Here is a 19,924-nt window from a genome sequence, read left to right on the forward strand (position 1 = left end):
TGGGCAGTGGTAAATTCACCCCCTTAAAAGAAGAATACACCCCCCAAATTTCTGTTAAAGGGGGTGTATTATTCTTTCCAGGGGTGAATTTATCACTGCCCTAACTCAATAATTGCATTGTCTTGCCGACATTTCAAAACTGTTTGCAAGAATTTTCTCGGCTTCGAATTTCCACAGTTGATATTCCCAGAGAGAATATTCCCTCGTTTCACACCTACACAAAGAGGGATATTCAGATCAAGGACGATATGGGGGAATATCGCAACACGTGTCAAAAGGAGAATCCTCCCTCTTCAAGAGAGAATCGACACAAAAGGCAAGGGTTGGAACCTTGTAGAAGAAGACTCCCATGAGAAAGCGACCAACCCTCGTTATTGAATATTGCAGAGAAGAATTCGATGCACTCTCTTTCTTCAAATTCCCATTATCGTATAATATAGAGATTAGACTGTTGAGAGAAAGAGAGAAATATAGAATCTTGTTACCTTCCTACCCACTTCACAAAAGTTAGTAGTAGAGGAAGATTCCCATCTCTTCCTCCTTTTCCCTTTGGAGGTTCTTCTTCTCCTTTAAGCTTTGGGTTGTGTGTATGCTGCTTATACAGGCGCCGTAGAATTCGAACTCAGATATTCCTCACCTACAAACCCAAAATATAAAATATTCTTTAATGTTGCCAATAGATATTCATATTCTTCCAAGTAAATGTAGTATATATTTAACTTTTTATGCAACAAAAGTGGCTTCTTTTCTTTCGAATATGTTTCTCTAGTTCTTTTTGAATAGTGAAGAAATGTATGTGTGGTATATGCATTTTGAAGTAGCTAGCTTTTCATTTATTGCATTAATTAATCACGGCAGATTCTGTTAAGATATGTGTGATCATATGTGGTAGATCTTATTGTTGGATGAGATTAGTTAGACTATCTAGCTTGATTAAGAAGTTGGGTTGGATTAGGGTAGTAGATTGGATTAGGATAATCTAGATTAAATCTTATCTTTATCTTCTTTTATATTTATTTGTAAGTGCTTATTTAAGCACACCTTTACTGATTAATGTGAAATATCAGAGATTAACATAAATTTTACATGGTATTAGAGCCAAAGGTCTCGAGTTCAAACCTCCTGGATAGCAAAAATCCACATGCAATGGTCGGCCCAAAGTGGGACCACATGTGCCACGTGTTTGCCAAGTGGGCCACACATGCAGGGGAGTGTTAAAGTATAAAAGATAAATAACGCCATTCTCCAACAGCTTAAGCTTTTGGAGAAGTTGGTAAGTTAACAAGGTATCAGAGCGGGTCGATCCTACGTGGACACGCCCTTGACCACAACCACAACGAAGCATACCTCCGGCTTACAGCCGATCTTGCCGTCCGCCCGGCCTAATTCCTTTTCGTTTTCACTTTTTGTTTACTACTAGAAGCCGATGCCCAATCCAAATCTTGCTCGAAAGACACCCCCAGTTTCCTGTCCATCCATGCCTTGCACCATCATGATCATCGTCAAGCTTGAAGCTACATTGACATTGACAATCGTCCGTGTCAGATGAACCGGAGACCAGTAAGATCCACCTCCTCCTAAGCTTTTACTCGATTCAGAGTTCACCTGCATCTCTGGCTCTTCTCTGCTTGAAATCCAGCAACATGGCGTTGGGATATTTGATGGTGGTGTGCATATCCATCTTTCACTTGTTTTCCCGGGAAAGGAAAAGAAAAGGTTTCCCGGGAATCTCACGTGGCATTAGGAAAAGAAATCAAGGGAAACTGTATAGGAAAAGGTTTCCCGCGCCTGTTCACGTGCGCAGGAACTGTGCAAGAAAAGGTTTCCCGAGAAACTGCTTGCCCACCTTTTTTCACTAGTTTTCCCGGGAAAGCAAATCCGACCAAAATAGCAGGATTTGCTTTCCCACACTTGTGAGAAAAGAGACATTTCCACATCATTTTTGGCAATTTCCATGTTATTATTTGACATTTTCCACCTAGGCTTGTTACTTTCTCAGGAAAGCAAGTGAACACCAGAATTCTATCTTGTCAAGGAAAAAAGAGGTTGTTTTCCAATCCTTTGTTGAAATAGCCTCTCCCAATTCATATTGGCACCTCTTCGGTTGCCATTTATCTAATTCTCACCCTAGTTATTATCATGCTGGCACTTCTCTTACTGCCTAATTCACATCCTAATGATTTTGATACTGGCACTCTTGCCTTTTAAGAACTTGTTATGCCCTTTCACATTGCCTTCTGGAAATTTTCATTCCCAACTATTGATATTTGCATCCCTCTTTGTGTTCACACTGGCCATTTTTGTTTAAACGTTTCTTATGATCTTTGATGTTTGCCACTAATTGTTTCTTAAGCCGTTTAGTTGTCGTTCCTTTCTATCTTCTTTTTCCTCTAAAACTTCGTTCTCCAAACTATTTCAGTTGAGGTGCCTCTTTGAAGTGTGTGCCTGAAATAGAAATATTTACTTTGCTCAGTTGAGGTACTCCAGTCTTTCGAACCCTTGGAGTGCATGCCTGAGAGAGTTGTCCTGCCCATCGAGGCTCATTCTCGCCAATTTTGCCATTGGTTTATAGTGACCCATTTTATGTAGACTCACCCATCGAGGCCTTGAGTCTCACTTAGTCCATTGTGGCTTCCTTCAGTAATTGGCATTGACATACATGTGGCAAGAAGCATCAATCAAGACCTTCTTTATCAACATAGTGTGTCTTACACAAGAAGATTCGGCCGTATGCTGCTAAGTGTGTTTGGGAGATTTTATTGTAATCAATTTGAGAAATTTTGTTGTAGTCTAACGTTTATAGATTTTCAATCAATATATGTTTGAGGGGGCATGTTAAGATATGTGTGATCATATGTGGTAGATCTTATTGTTGGATGAGATTAGTTAGACTATCTAGCTTGATTAGGAGTTGGGTTGGATTAGGGAAGTAGATTGGAATAGGATAATCTAGATTAAATCTTATCTTTATCTTCTTTTATATTTATCTGTAAGTGCTTAAGCACACCTTTACTGATTAATGTGAAATATCAGAGATTAGCATAGATTTTACAGATTCATGTTCACAAGAAATAAATTTTGGATAAATATCCAGTTCGATCCTTTGTATTGATTTAGTAGCTAATACAAGTTTCTAATGAAAAATATGATTTGCATTACCAAAAATCAAATTACCCATAAAACAAAGAGAAAGGGCAGTGATAAATTCACCCGCTTGAAAGAATAATTTACCCCCTTATTTCTGTTAAAGGGGGTGTGTTCTTTTTCAAGGGGGGCGTATTCTTCTTTCAAGGGGGTGAATTTATCACTGCCCAAGAGAAATTATATGAAGCCCGCAAAATGATAGTTGGAAGGCACTTGTTTAGTGACATAAAACATGCATGTTCTCCATTGGATGATCTTAACCCTTAAACTTTTGGGTTGTAAAACGGACGGTTCAAGATTTTAGGAGCGGTACAAAATTCCCACATTTAATTTGTACCCAACACCAACTTTTGCAGCCGGTACTTTTCCTTGGAAAAATATATATATGTGCTTGGACAATATATGGGTGAAATTTTTTTTCTGTAGAAAATGAATTTTCAAGTGTTTGGTAAACTCATTTTCAATGGAAATATTTTCCCTGAATCTATTTTTTCCTTTTTTTAATTGAAAATTGCAAACCTACTAGGCCACTGAATTTTATTTTCCAAGGAATATTTTTTCCCTTAAAATATTATTTTCTACAATTTTCTTTTCCCTGGATCTAAATACACCCTTAATTAATGTAGCTCATGACCTAATTAATATAGACCATAAACCTTTGTATTCACCATTTATTTTATCCAATCAATGAACATGCCATAGTAATCCAAATTTTGTGTGCCGCATAGCACAAAAATCAGCACTGAATGGATGATCCCACCGTTCAATGAATGGACATTTTAGTGGAGCATTGTGCAGAATTTAGATGACCATCGATCCAAAACTTCAATGATAGGAAAACACAAATGGACGGCCAAAGAATAACGGGCTTCTGTAGTAATTGTTCGTATAGGTGATCTATTATAAAGCTTCGAATGCATATATAAAGTATGGGATTTGCTAGGGACCATTGCATAAGGCATTTCGCAGGCCGGCTGTTGCATGAGAGAGCAGCAACATATGTTCACTTTTTAACAAATTTTGTCTTATTCATTTAATTCATCTGAGGTGGCTGGTCTCTCATGGAACAGCAGGCCCGCGTAATGTGTTTTGCGATGGTCCCTAGGAAATCCCATAGCGTGCATATGATCATTACTAACCTCAAAATCTTATGTAAAAAGCCTCAAGTATAATAGGTGGGATGAGTAAGCACTAGGAAGAGGAGGAAGTGAGAAGAATATTTTCCCACTTGGTACTTGAATTCGAACAAAAAAACAGAAAAAGTTCTTAAACTGAGTTCCAAGCACATGTCCCATGGCCACCTTGATTCCTTCCGAGAATACCCATAGCTTTTCCCTTTGTTCTTTGCAAGAAGTTACCATCCCTTTGCTTTATCTCTTGCTTTTCTTTCTCCTCACCCAAAACCCAACTTTATTCTCGCCTCGAACTCACCCCTAAAAAGAAAACGATCCCCTCCGATCCTCCTTGGGTTCACAATATCTCCTCTCTGTCTTTCTCTCATGTGCATCTAAAAGAAAACCATTTGAAGAAAAATTAACATTACTAGTTGGGCATGGGTTCACCCTCGGAACTAAGCTTAGACTGCATGCCTTCAAGCTATTCGATGCTTCTAAAATCGTTTGGAGATCAGTCTGACCAGACCCATAAGCTTGAAGAGTTCCTTGCTCACCTGGAGGAAGAACGGCGAAAGATTGATGCTTTCAAGCGCGAGCTTCCCCTCTGCATGCAACTTCTCAATAATGGTAATTAAGTTGCTAACCATACAATTATTGTTAAGATATTACGCTCATTCCTTTTTTTTTTTTTTTTTTTTTTTTTGGGGATAAAGTAAAGGACGAACTAAAATACAACGAAGGTTAAAAGCAAGCCCATATAAGGAACCAAAGAAACTAAACAATTCTGAACTGAATATATGTAGTGCAGCTTGCTATTTGTCTTTCATTGTCATTGTAAGGTCAGTATTCTTAAGCTCTCAATATGAATTTGTTTAGAAATCTCTCTATGAATGTATGATTTCTAAAAATTTCAGAATTGCCCATTATTTTAATATTTAGAGAAGAAATTTTGCATAAATTTATCAAAATAACCGTCTAATATATAAGAAACTTAAATAATTTTTTAGAGTTATGGTTCTATCGCTTCTTAACCCATGCATGGATTTGATGTGACCTGAAGAAAATTTCGAAGTATGAAGAATTTTAATTATCTTCAGGAGCTTTTGTGGTATTTTTTTATTTTTTCTGAATTATCTCTGAAACAAGAATTACTCCAAAAGCTTAAGCTGTTAGAGTTGGTTTTAGGGGAAAGTGATAAATCGACCCCCAAATATCTTAAATCGACTCCCTATGTGTCTTTCTCCCTCCTCTGGGTTAGAGAGAGAAAAAGGAGAGAGACAGACACATAGGAGTCAATTTAAGATATATGGGGGTCGATTTATCACTCCCCCTTTATTTAATCATTTACACTTCTCACACTCCCCTCACGAGGACGTACAAGTGAATTTTTAATATCAAGGAGTTGTTGGGTTTTGAACTCAAGACAGGTCGTGAGGTAGTAGCTCTTTTACCATGCAAAACAACCAATTACTCCAAAAGCTTAAGGCAGTTAGAGTTGGTGTTATCAAATCATTTATAATTCAACATTATCTGTTTTCCTCTCCAGCCACGGAGACATATAGGCAGCAGCTTGAAACTTACCAGACAAACGAAGGAACAAAACCGGTACTAGAAGAATTCATGCCTCTTCAACACGCAAGCTCCGAATCATCAGAGAAATTACCAAACCTCTCAGAGAAGGCTAGCTGGATGACATCTGCGCAGCTATGGAGCCAAGCCAACAATGAAGTGAACTTGCACCAAGCAGTGACTACATCTTTGAAAGAAAGTGAGCATAACTCTACTGTTAACCCAAAATTGGGGTTAGATAATAAGCAAAGAAATGGAGGAGCTTTTCTGCCATTCTCTAAAGAAAAGAATGGATGCCCTAGTTCCATGATACGAGCTCTTCCAGATTTGGCTCTAGCTCCGATCGATAAAGAGATGGATGAGGAAAAATGCAATGAATTGGAGAATGGAATAGCGTGTCTAAGGAGGGAGAGCTACAACAAAGGCAGTGGGGGAGGGACGAAGAGAGAGGAAGGGCCGGGAGTGTGTACTCCGGTAGAAGGACAAGCAGCAGTAACACAGACACACAGAAAAGCAAGGAGGTGTTGGTCACCTGATTTACATAGGCGGTTTGTGAATGCTCTTCAGATGTTGGGTGGTTCCCAAGGTACGTATCAGAAAAATGGAATAAATTTCAGATAAAGAAAATTTCCTTCTTTTCATTTCAAGAAGTTTGTGAATGCTCTCCATGATGTTATTTATTTTGGGAAATGATATCAGCACAACCATGTTTTAATAATTGCACTGACTCATCTTTTCATATGTAATTGGTTTGTGAGAGCTTTTGAGGAACAGTAATAATATATCTTTGACATCTCTTCAAATAATAATTGCACTAATCGTTTTCAAAGTGTTTTCCAATTATAAAAGAGAAGACGGGAGAGCTTTTGAGGAACACTATTTAACAGCTCTTTAAATAACAGAGGAAGTCTAAATTGAAGGGAGCCCTTGCAAAAAAGAGGTGAAAGGGCTCCCCCATTGACTGCACATCAGCATCATGTTTGACTTTTCAGCCGATATTAATGCACGATGGTGATGTGTAGCCAATAGGAGAGCCCTTTCACCTCTTTTTTGCAAGGGCTCCCTTCAGTCTAGAATTCCTCTAAATAATAGAAGACATGCTGAGTTGGTGCAATTATTAAAACATGGTTGTACTAGGTATGGTCAAATATATAGTTTGTCTTTTCTAAAAAAGACCGCAATCCTATATCTTCTATTTTTTTTCTTATCCAGACAATAGTTATAGTTATTTTTATGAAAGGACAAACAAAATATGGGATGGAAATATAATACCAATATTAACACTAATAATTAATAGTTAATAATAGTAATTCCCTAGAAAATACCTTATATGTCACAATTACTTTTTTTGAATGGCTCTGTAGTCTGTAGCATACCTCTAATTAATATTACTGTTACAGTTGTTCTTCTTAATGATAATGGTTTTCTTTAATTTGTTGAAACAGTTGCCACGCCAAAGCAAATCAGGGAGTTGATGAAGGTTGATGGGTTGACGAATGATGAGGTGAAAAGCCATTTACAGGTCTCTCTCTCACTCAAGTCTCAACATGCATGATTCACTAACTGCATGGGTGCGTAATACCCTAGTAGTGCACGTTAGAGACGTTTGACTAACGTTAAATTGTTCTGTTTACAGAAATACAGGCTCCACACCCGAAGGTCAAGCCCAACACCACAAGCGGCCGCGACAGGAGCACCCCAACTAGTAGTCCTAGGTGGCATCTGGGTCCCACAAGAGTATGGTGCCGGTCCCGCCATATATGGTGCACATCCCTCCTCCCACACTTCTGCACACTATTGTGCACCGCCTATGCCACAAGACTTCTATCCTGCGCCACCCCACCATCCTTACCACCACTATCAGCAGTACAATGCTTCGACTCAGAAACAAAGCTCGCCGGAATCTGACGACAGGGGTGCCGGAGATCGGTCGGAAAGTATAGAAGAAGAGGGAAAGTCGGAGAGCAGCGGCTGGAAAGGAGATAGAGGGGAGAACGAGGGAGAGGAGAGCAACGTGAGTGACATCACCCTCAAGTTCTAGGGTTAGGGTTTTTCCCACTTTGAGGATTGCTTTTTTTTTTCTTCGTTTCTTTTTGACCTTAGTGATAGATCGACCCCCAAATATCTTAAATCGACCCCCCATGTGTCTGGGGTCGATTTAAGATATTTGGGGTCGATCTATCACTAACCTTTTTTTTATTTTAACTGTTTTCTTATATCTTGAGACGTGATGAAGGAGGAAAACGAGAGAGATTTTTCCCTTTCGGTGGAAAAATGCAGTTTGGCTTTTGGCATTTAGAAGATGGGCTTTTCGGCTCTTTATAAGTTAAAAGACGGATCTGCCCTTGCCTTTTTAGACGAGGACGGAGATGGGATGGATGACCATGTATCCTTTTTGGGAACTAGTTGCAGACCCGTGCGTTGCACCGGCCAACTAAAAATGAAAAGGGTTTTGTTAACGAGTGCCGGCACTCGTTAAGTGCATTGAAAATTATTTTTTACACATCTTTTAATAATAAATTCACAGAATCTGAGTACAGTGTGTGTGTAAAATGATCGTAAAAAATCATTTCCAATGCACCCTAAGGGCACTCTTGGCAAAACCCAAATGAAAATGATTCATTAATAATTTTCCAAACTTGAAAAATCTAATTGTTTTCGTGGAAAATTGCAAACTACTTACTTTGGACTTTTTCTTTAAGGAATTTCTTTTTGTCATATATTTAATTTTCCACAAGATCCCAACACGCTGCTTCCTCGAATTTTCTTCTCTATCAAAACTGGGAAAAAAAAATTCTATAGCATGAATGGGTGCCATTATCAAAACTGAACTTAAGTTTTTGTTTAAGACTTGTATGAGTGTTGTTATCAAAATGGTTGTAGATGAAGATTGAATGTTTTTCCAAAGGGGGGTTGAAACCAACTTTATCAAAATGGTTGTAGATGAAGATTGGTTTTTTTTCCAAAATTTGCTATCTATCTTTTCATTTAAAATTTTGACCAATAGGAAAAGAGGTTTCCTAACTTAAAAAAAAATTAGAGAGAGATTATGTAAAGGACTGTGATTAATGACTAATTAGTAGGCTAAATCTTGTTATTTTAGAAAAAGGGATTCGAAAAAGGATCTTCTAAAATCTATATATAATAAAGAGGAAGGGAGGTTTACTGTTAACCTCTGAGGTGGCAGCCCTCCCTTTCCTCCCCCAAATCTATGTGGCGATTTATCTCCAACGTGGAAACTCAGAGAAACCGTTTGTATAAACGTTTCCACTTCCTATAATTAAGGGATTTACCCTTTCTTAACAGCCCCATTAATTAAGGGATTTGAACACAACTCTCACGTCTATGTGGCAATTAAATTCATTGAAAACGGCAAACTCCAAAACAATTAAGTTTCCCATCCTAAAAAAAGCCTAATACCCTTCCTCAATATTCATTTTTTATTTTAATTCAACCCAATCGTCTCTTTCTCACCTCTTCCTAAACGATTAGGTTTCGCATCCAAATAAAAATCCTAACTGTGGTCCCTGATCCGGGAGGATGTCCCTTTATGACCCACGAGGGTGGCTTAGATTTGGATTGCTCTTTACTGGTTTATGAATTTTATTTAAATTTTCTTTTCTGTGAACTTGGGACAACAAGTCAATCCGAATTTCATACAAAAGAAAAGACCAGACGCCACCTAGGTAAGAGACCTAGGACCCATAAGTGACACTGTTTAATCTGCGATCCCAGGAGTCTAGATCCGTTACCTGATTACTAGAACGGAAGGTGTGGTGATTACCACATGCATCGTTCTCCCCTGGTAAACGGTCTTCAATTTTAAAGATTAACTCAATTAAATTCCTTTAAAAGGGCTTGTTTATATTCTCCATTGTGTGAACTACAGGACATGCATCTTAGATGATCTAATCTCGATGTGGTTCCTAAATGCATCTTTTGATTATTTTAATTTGATTTGATCTATGTGACAGTTCTCCTAAAGAATCTAAGTACAGAGAATCCAAGATGATTTATTTGATTTATTTTTGCCATTCACAGTTTATACTCATGCGGACCAGGAGTTTCAGTCCTAAATGCCTAGCTAAGATGCTTAATTCCTAGCATGGGTCCTACTAAATGAAGTTGACTGAGCCTGAGAATTGAACTTTGATTAAGATATTTGGAAGCTAGTGAAGGCTAACCTCTACATGCCTAGAATGCAGGTTCTATATGATCCTAGAACTAATGCAAGGAATCCTAAGAGCCTAAGCGAAGGGTTGATCTGATATGAGGGTTTGGATGTCCTAGATTTCAGGGCTCTAGGGGAGAGGTTTCTAGGATAAGGTATCCTAGTTTTGGAGTCTAGGAATTGGTATCCTAGATTTGGGTTTTAGGATTGGGTATCCTAGGTTCTAGGTTCTAGGTTCTAGGATAAGGCATCATAGATTTTTAGGAATCAGGATATGTTATCCCAGGTTTGGATTCGGGAATCGGGATATGGTATCCCGGGTTCAGGTTCAACTCGGGTTGGGTTCGGGTTCAACTCAGGTTGACTCGGGCTCGACTCGGTTTACGGTTTGGGTCCAGGTTTGACTCAGATGAGACCCGCGTTGCGCTTCGGATCCGAGTGGGACCAAGTATGACTCGAGTGAGACGCGGGTTCGGGTTGGACCGAGTTGAGACTCGGGTTGAGCATGAGTTGGGACCTGGGTTGGTCTCAGATTGGGTTTGGGGCTGCATATGGGTCCAACTCGGGTTGAGTTGGATCGAGTCGACTCGGGTCGGATTTGCTTCTGACTCAAGTTGAGTCGAACCGGATTGGGGTGAGAGCAAGTTGGTTAGAAGGGGGCGAATTGGGGTGTTTTAGGGATAACCTCTTTCATTTCCTCTCTTTGTTTGGCCTTTTATTAATGAAAGCTATCAATTCTACTACCTCATTATCTGTTTTGAATTTTTATTAAAAAATAAAGAAGAAGGCAAAATTGCTTATAGCTACAATTACTCGAATAAATTTATTCACGCCAAACAAGAAACCAAACCGCAAAGATTAAATTCATATGGTGAAAACGAGGGCAACTGAGCTCATCCAAACAAACATGACAAAGTTATTGGGTTGTTAGATCAAAAACCAACACAACAAGGTTGTTGAGTTAAGGACAGACAAACCATGATGTTGATTCAAAACAAATACAGCATGATAGGGAGAAAATACGGCGAGGCCATTAAATCCTGCCACGTGTCACCAGTGGAATCTAATTATGATTAAGCAAAACACTAAGACACTGCAGGGCCACGTGATCCCGCCATGTGTCATCTCCCCGCCACCAAAAAACCTCATTATCATGATTATTGCCTAGATTACACAACAAAGCCATGCACGCCATCGAACCAGGGGGGCAACCCAATCTAGCAAAAGAAGGTTTTCTCTCTGAAATAATGAAAAGATCCACGTGGCGCCCCATAAAGAGAATTTACATGCAGGATCAAAATATAAATACACAATTAAGTCCTTAGAAAGGGAGAGGGGAAAAAGGAGGCACCATTAAAGGAAGCTCCAGACCGTTATTAAGACCTATCAACCCTAAGCAAGAAAGGGAGAAAGGCATTGGATGCCCTACCCTCCACCCTCAGCTCACCCACCCAAATATCAGAGAAAGAGCCCGTGCGTTGGTCTTGGTATACCTGATTATACTACAGTCCTTTCCTGTTGTTCATTATATTGTTGGTCCAGAATCTGACTTGAGTGTTGAAGTGGTCCTCCGGGACCCACCTCGGACCTCTCTGACCCCTTTGTTTGTGATTGCAGACCCCGCGGAGGCCCTCTACCCACCTCCCGATCGCGAACCCGGATTCTATCACCATCATATTGCCGCCATCCGTGGGACTCGTATGAGCCTGAACACTTTGTGACGATGAAAAACACACCCAACAGTAAGAAACAGGAGTAATGACCAGGAACCAAGCCCAACATGCGGAAACCCATGTCTCTGATTCCTCGGAACAGAACTCACAGGCCTCGGGCAAGCATTTGCCCACCAGCACCCCGTAGATGGTCCCCTTACCATGGAAATGTTCAACGAGCTTCGTCAGGAGCTCCTTCTACGGTTGCCTCCACAACCAAAGCCTTCAGTTCCAGAAATTCCCCCGCCACCGCACGGTCGGACTGAAGTTTACGAAGAAAACAGTGGGGAGTCACCTGAGGAATGTCACCATCGGTGAAGGCGCGAACCAGTCCGAGCTGCCTCCATTTCGACAAATAGCCCTTTACCTCCCCCGACCAGGGGATGTCAACTAGATGCCGGGCGACAAGCAACTCAAAAGCCATGCCATCCCTAACCGGACAGCTCGATTCCAAGAGTTAACCCTGGTGCGAGAGGAGGAGGTGGCTACCTCAGTGCAACTGTTATGGCTAGACCAACTAGCAGACCTGTAGAGACAAATCTGGGAAGTTAAGGGGGAAATGAAAAAACCGTAAGCACACGACATCCTGGACGAATGGGAAAGAGAGGCGGCATCCCCGTTCACCGCGGAGGTCCTGAAGACCCCCATGGAAACAGGGATAGATCTCTCTCGATTCGATTGTTACGATGGAACTACAGACCCCCTGGAGTTCCTCCAAACTTTGAGGAGGGTGATGGCACTCCGGGGCGCGTCGGACGGATTTATGTGCAGAGCTTTTGCCTCCATGTTGAGAAAAACCGCTAACGATTGGTACCTACATTTGGAGCCGGGTTCCATTGGATCTTTTCATGAGTTCGGAAGGAAGTTCACCGCGAGGTTCGACAACAATCGCCTCCGCCACGATCTAGTGGACGCTCCCTTGGCCCTCCGACAGGGAATGAACGAGACCCTGAGAGATTTCATGCTGAAATTCAACGCCGAGTTGGCTCAACTTTCCAACATTGACGTACAGATAGCGATTGCAGCCCTGAAGCACACTACCACCGACCAAAATCTCAAAGTGCACCTCACTCTCAAGCCACCGTGGGATCTACAAGGACTCGAATCCAAAACTAACAAGTTCATACAAGCTGAAGAAGCATGCGTAAGGGAACGAAGCCGAACAGGCCCCAAGGAAAAGAAGAAAGAAGATGGTAGGGGGGCTGGAAAACTACGGGCCGAAGAGTACCGGTAAACCGAACCCCATCCCCGTCTTTGAAAGGTTAGGAAATGCTCCCCTGAAGGTCCCCCTCTCCCATGTCGAGTTCGCCATCAGAGATCAGGGTCTCCTAACCCCTCCCAAGAAAATGAGCACTAACCCGAACAAGCGCTCCACCGGAAAGTTTTGTGATTTCCACTGGGACCACGGCCACGAAGCCGACCATTGCTTCCATCTCAGACTTCAGCTAGAAAAAATAGCCGAGGAAGGCCATTTAGATCGGTACCTTAAGATCCCGGCGCGAATAGAGTGCTCCCACCACCAGAACGAAGCACACCGCTCTTCCCCTGCCGACAGATCGAGAGGCAGGTACCGATCCCGTAGCGTACATCACTCCCGAGACCGTCGCCACCACTCCCGGCATCACCAGTCCTCCAAAAGAGAAGAACCTCCTCGCCAGGCGCCGACCCCCAAGTAGCCGTCCCCCACTATTGTTGGAAAAATCAACATCATCGCAGGAGGACCTGCGGTAAGAGGGCCAACAATAGCCGGTCGAAGAGCATACGCAGAGCGAGTATTCTTCCTAGAAATGCCTTCTAAAAAAGCCAGGACGGACCCGCCCCAAGAAGGCCAGGTCATCTCTTTCTCCACCAAGGACTACAACGGACTACAATCCTGCACGATGATGCGCTAGTTATCAGATTGATCATCTCCAACTTCTATGTAGGAAAGATCTTGGTAGACACAGGGAGCTCCGTCAATGTGTTGCACCTCGAAACCTTTAAGGAAATGTGTAAGCCCAAGGGTCTACTCTCCTATCTTGTTTTGATGATTCTAAACATAATTGATTGTGTTATTGAATACTAATCAATTTGCTTTGAAGTGTTGTGTTTAAGATAGGATTGATCATTGATGAAACCAACACACTACATGGTCATGCTTGAAGACGTACCAACACAAGAGTCAAAGGAGCTATGTGGAGCTCACATCATCTCTCAAGCAAGTATACACAAGATGGAAGATCAATTGAAGACCAAGACTAAAGAGAAGTTGAAAGCTACATAGGTATCATTGTACATCCTTTCTCTTTAGATTTTCAAGTCAAGGCAAAGTGTTTTAAAAAATAGTTTTAAAAAACACTTAAAGAACTTAAAATGGATTACTGAATGATTATGTGGTGGACCAACATGTTGGGACCCTCATAAACATTCCAAAATTATCAAAGGAGTTGAGTTCCAAAAGCCAAAAAATCAAATAAGCAAAAAATACAAAAACTGCTGATTTTTTAGGCTTCTCGGAACTCCGAGAAATGGTCCAGTAGCTTCTGGCCATTTTCTCGGAACTCCGAGAATATTTCTCGGAACTCCGAGAATATTTCTCGGAACTCCGAGAATGGTTCTTGGAACTCCGAGAACCTCGCGACAGGTGAGAATATAGCCGTTGGGATTTGAATAAATTTGTGATTTTTGTTATTGCCACCCCCAAACGGTCATATTCTATAGAGAGGCTGTATATACAACATCTAGAGGATTCATTTCCTCTCTCTTGATGATTTGAAAACCTCATTGAGCATTAAAGAAAACTTGCAATCCATTTGTGCTAAAGATTTTGTTTTCTTCCCAAACTTGCCTTGCACTTGCAAATTTCTTGAGTTGGGATATTTAGAGCTTTCACTTGCAACTACCATCATTGAAGAGCAATCAAGGGTCTACAAAGAGCATCAAGCTTTCAAGAAGAAGCCAAGCTATTCAATCCTACCTTAATACCCTAGGGAGCATCGCTTAGAACTCGACGGAGAAGGAGAGTCTTTTGTAAAGGTGTAAGGGCATCCTTATTTAATATCCCTTGGAAGTGTAACCGCCTCGGAGCCGGGCATCGTGGAGGTCTCCAATAGTGAAAATCCTTAAGGACGATATTAAGAAGAGTGGAGTAGGGCTTTGCCCGAACCACTATATATCGGTGTGTCATCTCTCATTTTTGTACTTTCATTCTTGTTTTTGGTTTGGTATATCTTTTGTTTTCAATCTTACTTGCACTAACCAAAAACCTAATTTAAAGAAGAAAAATTCTAACTAGGTTCACAAGTAATTATCAAAAGGGATAATTTAGTGTTAAAATTCAATTCACCCCCTCTTGTTAATATCAATTGGTATCAGAGCCTCGTCTCTAATTATTTTTAAAAAAAAAACCCTAACCGGTCTAGAGTAAAGAGTCTAAAATGGCAAACCATCCTCAACACCATGAAGGTTACTCAAACACTAGGCCACCTTATTTTGATGGAATAAACTATGGTTTTTGGAAAACTAAAATGAAAATCTTTTTAACCCAAGATTATCAAATGTGGAGAGCAATTAATAATGAATACACATTACCCACAAGAAATCTAAATGATTGGACCGAAGCCGAACAACAAGCTTCAAATTATAATGCCAAAGCTATGAATTCCCTTATTTGTGCTCTATCTCCCGGAGAATTCAATAGAGTATCAAATTTGAATTCGGCTAAGGAAATTTGGGATACCTTAGAGGTCACCCATGAAGGAACCAATCAAGTCAAAGAATCTAAAATGAATCATCTTTTTCGGCAATATGAACTCTTTCAAATGACACCCGATGAAACAATTGCCGACATGTACACTAGATTCACCAATCTTGTAAATGGACTAAGGGGTCTTGGAAAATAATTTTCTAATAGAGATTTAGTGACCAAAATCCTTAGGTCCCTACCTTTGTCATGGGAATCCAAAACCTCCGCAATCACGGAAGCCAAGGACATGAATACATTAAACCTAGATGAACTAATAGTGTCCTTGATCACCTATGAGATGATTTTCAAAACAAAAGCACCCGAAATTGAAACTAAAATTGAAAAAGGAAAAGAAATTGCTTTTGCTTGTAATGTAGGTGAAAATGAAGATGCAAAGGAAGACATTGAAGATGAAGTTGCCCTCCTAACAAGAAGGATCAAATTCTTGCAAAGGAATATGGGAGGCATGAGAAATAGAAGGACCAATCCTCCATTCAAGAAGAAAGAAGAACTTGGTGATGGATTTTCTCAACCCCGATGCTACGGTTGCAAGAAGCTTGGACACATTCGCCCGGATTGTCCACTCAACAATGAGCCTTCTTCAACCAACCGCTTCAAGAGAAGAGAAGGCAAGAAAGGAATGACCGCCACTTGGGATGAGGAAATTGAAAGCGAAGGCGAACAAAATGATGGCGAAGATTGCTTAATAGTAAGGAACGTGTGCTTCATGGCCTCAACAAACGACAATAAAGAGGTAAACACTTTAAATGATGTCATTGTCTTAAAAGAAGTTCTAGATTCCTTACAAAATGCAAATGATGAACTTGAAATTCAATTTGATAAAATTGCATCACTTGAAAATTCTCTTGCTAACATGACAAAAGAATTTGGTTGGTTAAAGAAAGATCATGAATTTTTAGATGATAAAAATGAAAAATACAAAGTAGAAATTCATGAGTTAAATGCTTCTATCAAAATCTTAAATGAAAACCGACAAGAACTTTCTAATGAAAACAACAAGCTAAATCATGAAAAATGGTAAACTATCTTTTGAATATGATGAACTAAAGAAACTTTTTGAAAAATTTGAAAATAGTTCATTGAAATTGGATAAGCTTTTTAATATACAAAGAATGTCAAGTGACAAAAGTGGATTGGACATAAATGGAATACTACAATATCTAAATATAAAAACAAACTTGAAAAGGCTTCTTCTAGTAGTACCAAGATGTGTTTTTATTGTGGTCTAGAAGGTCATTACAAGGTTTCTTGGTTGCATGCTAAACAAGATAAAATCAAATTGAACTCTAAAGTGAAAATAAATGAACATAGCAAGATTAGGAAGATTTGGGTACCTAAGGGATCTCACTTGCCTATTCATATGTAGGTATGCCTTAAAAGCCATACAAGAAGAACACATGGTACCTTGATAGTGGATGCTCTAGACACATGACAGAAGACCTTACTCAATTCGCATCCCTATCACTCAAGGATGGTGGAGACGTTACCTTTGGAGATGATAAGAAAGGAAAAGTCAAAGGTGAAGGCACCATAGGTAACTCTACCTCTCCCATACATGATGTACTATTTGTTGATAGCTTGTCCCATAATCTTATTAGCATTAGTCAATTATGTGATAATGGGTTTGAAGTAGTCTTCAATCCCGACAAATGCATTGTTAAAAATAAGATAGATGGAAAAGTAAAATTCATAGGTTCTAGAGACAATAACATTTACACAATTGGACTAGATAATCTTAGACTCCAAAATGTGACTTGTCTTAATGCCATTATTGAGGATTCTTGGCTATGGCATAGGAGGTTGGGTCATGCCGGAATGGAACTCATTTCGACCCTCTCCTCAAAAGAAATTGGTAGAGGATTGCCTAAGTTCAAATACACCAAAGATCACATTTGTAGAACTTGTCAATTAGGAAAACAATTGAACAGCTCATTTGCACCTAAAAATATGATTTCAACTTCCTACCTCTTGGAACTACTTCACATGGATCTTTTTGGACCAATGAAGACAAGTAGCCTAGGTGGAAAGAGGTACGTGTTTGTAGTTGTGGATGACTACTCACGATTTACATGGGTCATATTTCTAGCACACAAAGATGAAACTTATGAAAACTTCCTTATACTGTGCAATCATATACAAAATAAAAAAGGTATTGCTATCTCATACATTAGAAGTGATCATGGAACGGAATTTGAAAATGTACATTTTGACACTTACTGTAATGAACATGGCATAAAACATAATTTTTCCACACCTAGAACACCTCAACAAAATGGAGTTGTAGAAAGAAAGAATCAAACTCTCCAAGAAATGGCTAGAACTATATTGCATGAAAATGATCTCCCTAGATATTTTTGGGCGGAAGCGGTTAGCACCGCTTGCTATATCATAAACAGGGTATATTTAAGGCCAATTTCTAAGAAAACACCTTATGAGCTTTGGAAAAACTTGAAACCAAATATAAGCTATTTTAAAGTGTTTGGATGTAAATGCTTCATTTTAAACATTAAAGATAATTTACACAAATTTGATAAGAAGTCGGATGATGGAATATTCTTAGGGTACTCTTCATATAGCAAGGCATATAGAGTATTTAATAGAAGAACCATAGTTGTCGAAGAATCCATGCATGTGACATTTGATGAGAGAGAGCCAACACCTCAAGAAATGCCACATGATGAGGATGAACCTAATGAACATCTCTTACCTAAGTTAAGTGCTCCTCCTCATGCATCTACAAGTCATACATTACCTAGTGAGGAAGCAGAAAATGTAGATGATGACTTACCACCTAGGGATAGGAGAACATTGGTAGATCATCCTGAATCCCAAATTTTAGGTGATGCCACATCGCCAGTGAGAACTAGATCATACTATCGTAGTGTGAGTAACAATTTGGCGTTCCTATCCGAATTAGAACCTAAATCCATCAAAGAAGCTGAAAAGGATGAATATTGGTTGATGGCTATGCAAGAAGAGTTAAGTCAATTCGAAAGGAACAAGGTGTGGAGGCTAGTGCCTAGACCTAGTGATCATCCAGTCATTGGCACGAGATGGGTGTATAGAAATAAATTGGATGAAAATGGAATTATCACTAGAAATAAAGCTAGGCTGGTAGCCCAAGGGTACAATCAGGAGGAGGGAGTAGACTATGATGAGACATTTGCTCCTGTTGCCCGTATGGAGGCTATTAGGATACTCTTGGCATATGCATCTCATAAAGGATTTAAATTATATCAAATGGATGTTAAAAGTGCCTTCCTAAATGGCTATATCCAAGAGGAAGTGTATGTTGAGCAACCTCCAGGTTTTGAAGACTTCAAACATCCAAATCATGTCTTTAGGCTTGATAAAGCTTTGTATGGGTTTTAGCAAGCTCCTAGAGCTTGGTATGAGAGGCTTTGCACTTTCTTGGTTGAAAAAGGATTTGAGATGGGAAAGGTGGATAAAACATTATTTATCAAAAGAGAAAATCAAGATATCCTCCTTGTCCAGATATATGTAGATGATACCATATGTGGCTCAACTAATAAAAAATTGTGTGATGAATTTGCAACTTTAATGAAAAATGAATTTGAAATGAGCATGATGGGTGAGTTAACCTATTTCTTAGGACTCCAAATTAAACAATACAAAAATGGAATATTTTTAAATCAAGAAAAATATACAAAGGAGTTATTAAAGAAGTATGGCATGGATAGCAGTAAGACATCAAGAATTCCCATGAGTACTACTGCTAAGCTAGAAAAGGATGAATTTGGCAAATCTATGGACCAGAAGATGTATAGGGGTATGATAGGTAGTTTACTCTATTTGACAGCCATCAGACCAGACATTATGTTTACTGTCTGTCTCTGTGCTCAATTTCAATCGGATCCAAAAAAGTCTCACCTATCAGCAGTCAAGAAGATCTTCAAGTATTTAAGAGGAACGCAAAGTCTAGGACTATGGTATGAAAGATCATCTTCCTTTACTCTCATCGGATATTCAGATGCAGACTTCGCCGGATGTAGAGTAGATAGGAAAAGCACTAGTGGGACTTGCCAATTCTTGGGTAAATCACTTGTTTCATGGTTTAGCAAGAAACAAAATTCAGTAGCTCTGTCCACAACAGAAGCAGAATATGTGGCAGCTGGAGCTTGTTGTGCTCAAGTCCTATGGATGAAAAGCACATTGAAGGACTATTGCATTAAAATGGAAAATATTCTCATCCAATGTGACAACATTAGTGCTATAAGCTTAACAAAGAACGACATACAGCACTCAAGAACAAAACACATTGAGATTAGGCACCACTTCATTAGAGATCACTCACAAAAAGGGGATATTTGCTTAAAATATATCAACACTGAAGAACAATTAGCGGATATCTTTACAAAACCCCTTAGTGATGATAGAATATGTTATATCAGAAGTGCCTTAAACATTTGGAGTGCAGAACAAGTCAAAGAAATTGCCAAATAAATAC

At 39.7% G+C, this 19,924-nt stretch overlaps 1 protein-coding gene across 1 annotated transcript; it reads left to right on the plus strand.

Annotated features, from left to right (window-relative positions):
• Positions 1 to 4,565: 4,565 nt before the first annotated feature.
• On the plus strand, positions 4,566 to 7,912 carry LOC143846247 (myb family transcription factor EFM-like). The gene is made up of 4 exons (XM_077354676.1): positions 4,566 to 4,886; positions 5,806 to 6,414; positions 7,274 to 7,350; positions 7,465 to 7,912. Exons 1-4 carry the CDS (start codon positions 4,697 to 4,699, stop codon positions 7,867 to 7,869), a joined length of 1,281 nt encoding a protein of 426 aa, XP_077210791.1. The 5' UTR covers positions 4,566 to 4,696; the 3' UTR covers positions 7,870 to 7,912.
• The last annotated feature ends 12,012 nt before the right edge of the window (positions 7,913 to 19,924 follow it).

The sequence above is a fragment of the Tasmannia lanceolata genome, unplaced genomic scaffold (assembly GCF_043159265.1).
Source record: "Tasmannia lanceolata isolate RefF3 unplaced genomic scaffold, GAP_Taslan_0.1 ptg000015l, whole genome shotgun sequence".
NCBI lineage: Eukaryota > Viridiplantae > Streptophyta > Magnoliopsida > Canellales > Winteraceae > Tasmannia > Tasmannia lanceolata.

Coding starts and splice junctions, on each gene's coding strand:
- LOC143846247 (XM_077354676.1), top strand. CDS start 4,697: ATGGGTTCACCCTCGGAACTAAGCTTAGACTGCATGCCTTCAAGCTAT. Junction 4,887..5,805: donor CATGCAACTTCTCAATAATG/GTAATTAAGTTG, acceptor TTTCCTCTCCAG/CCACGGAGACATATAGGCAG. Junction 6,415..7,273: donor GATGTTGGGTGGTTCCCAAG/GTACGTATCAGA, acceptor TTGTTGAAACAG/TTGCCACGCCAAAGCAAATC.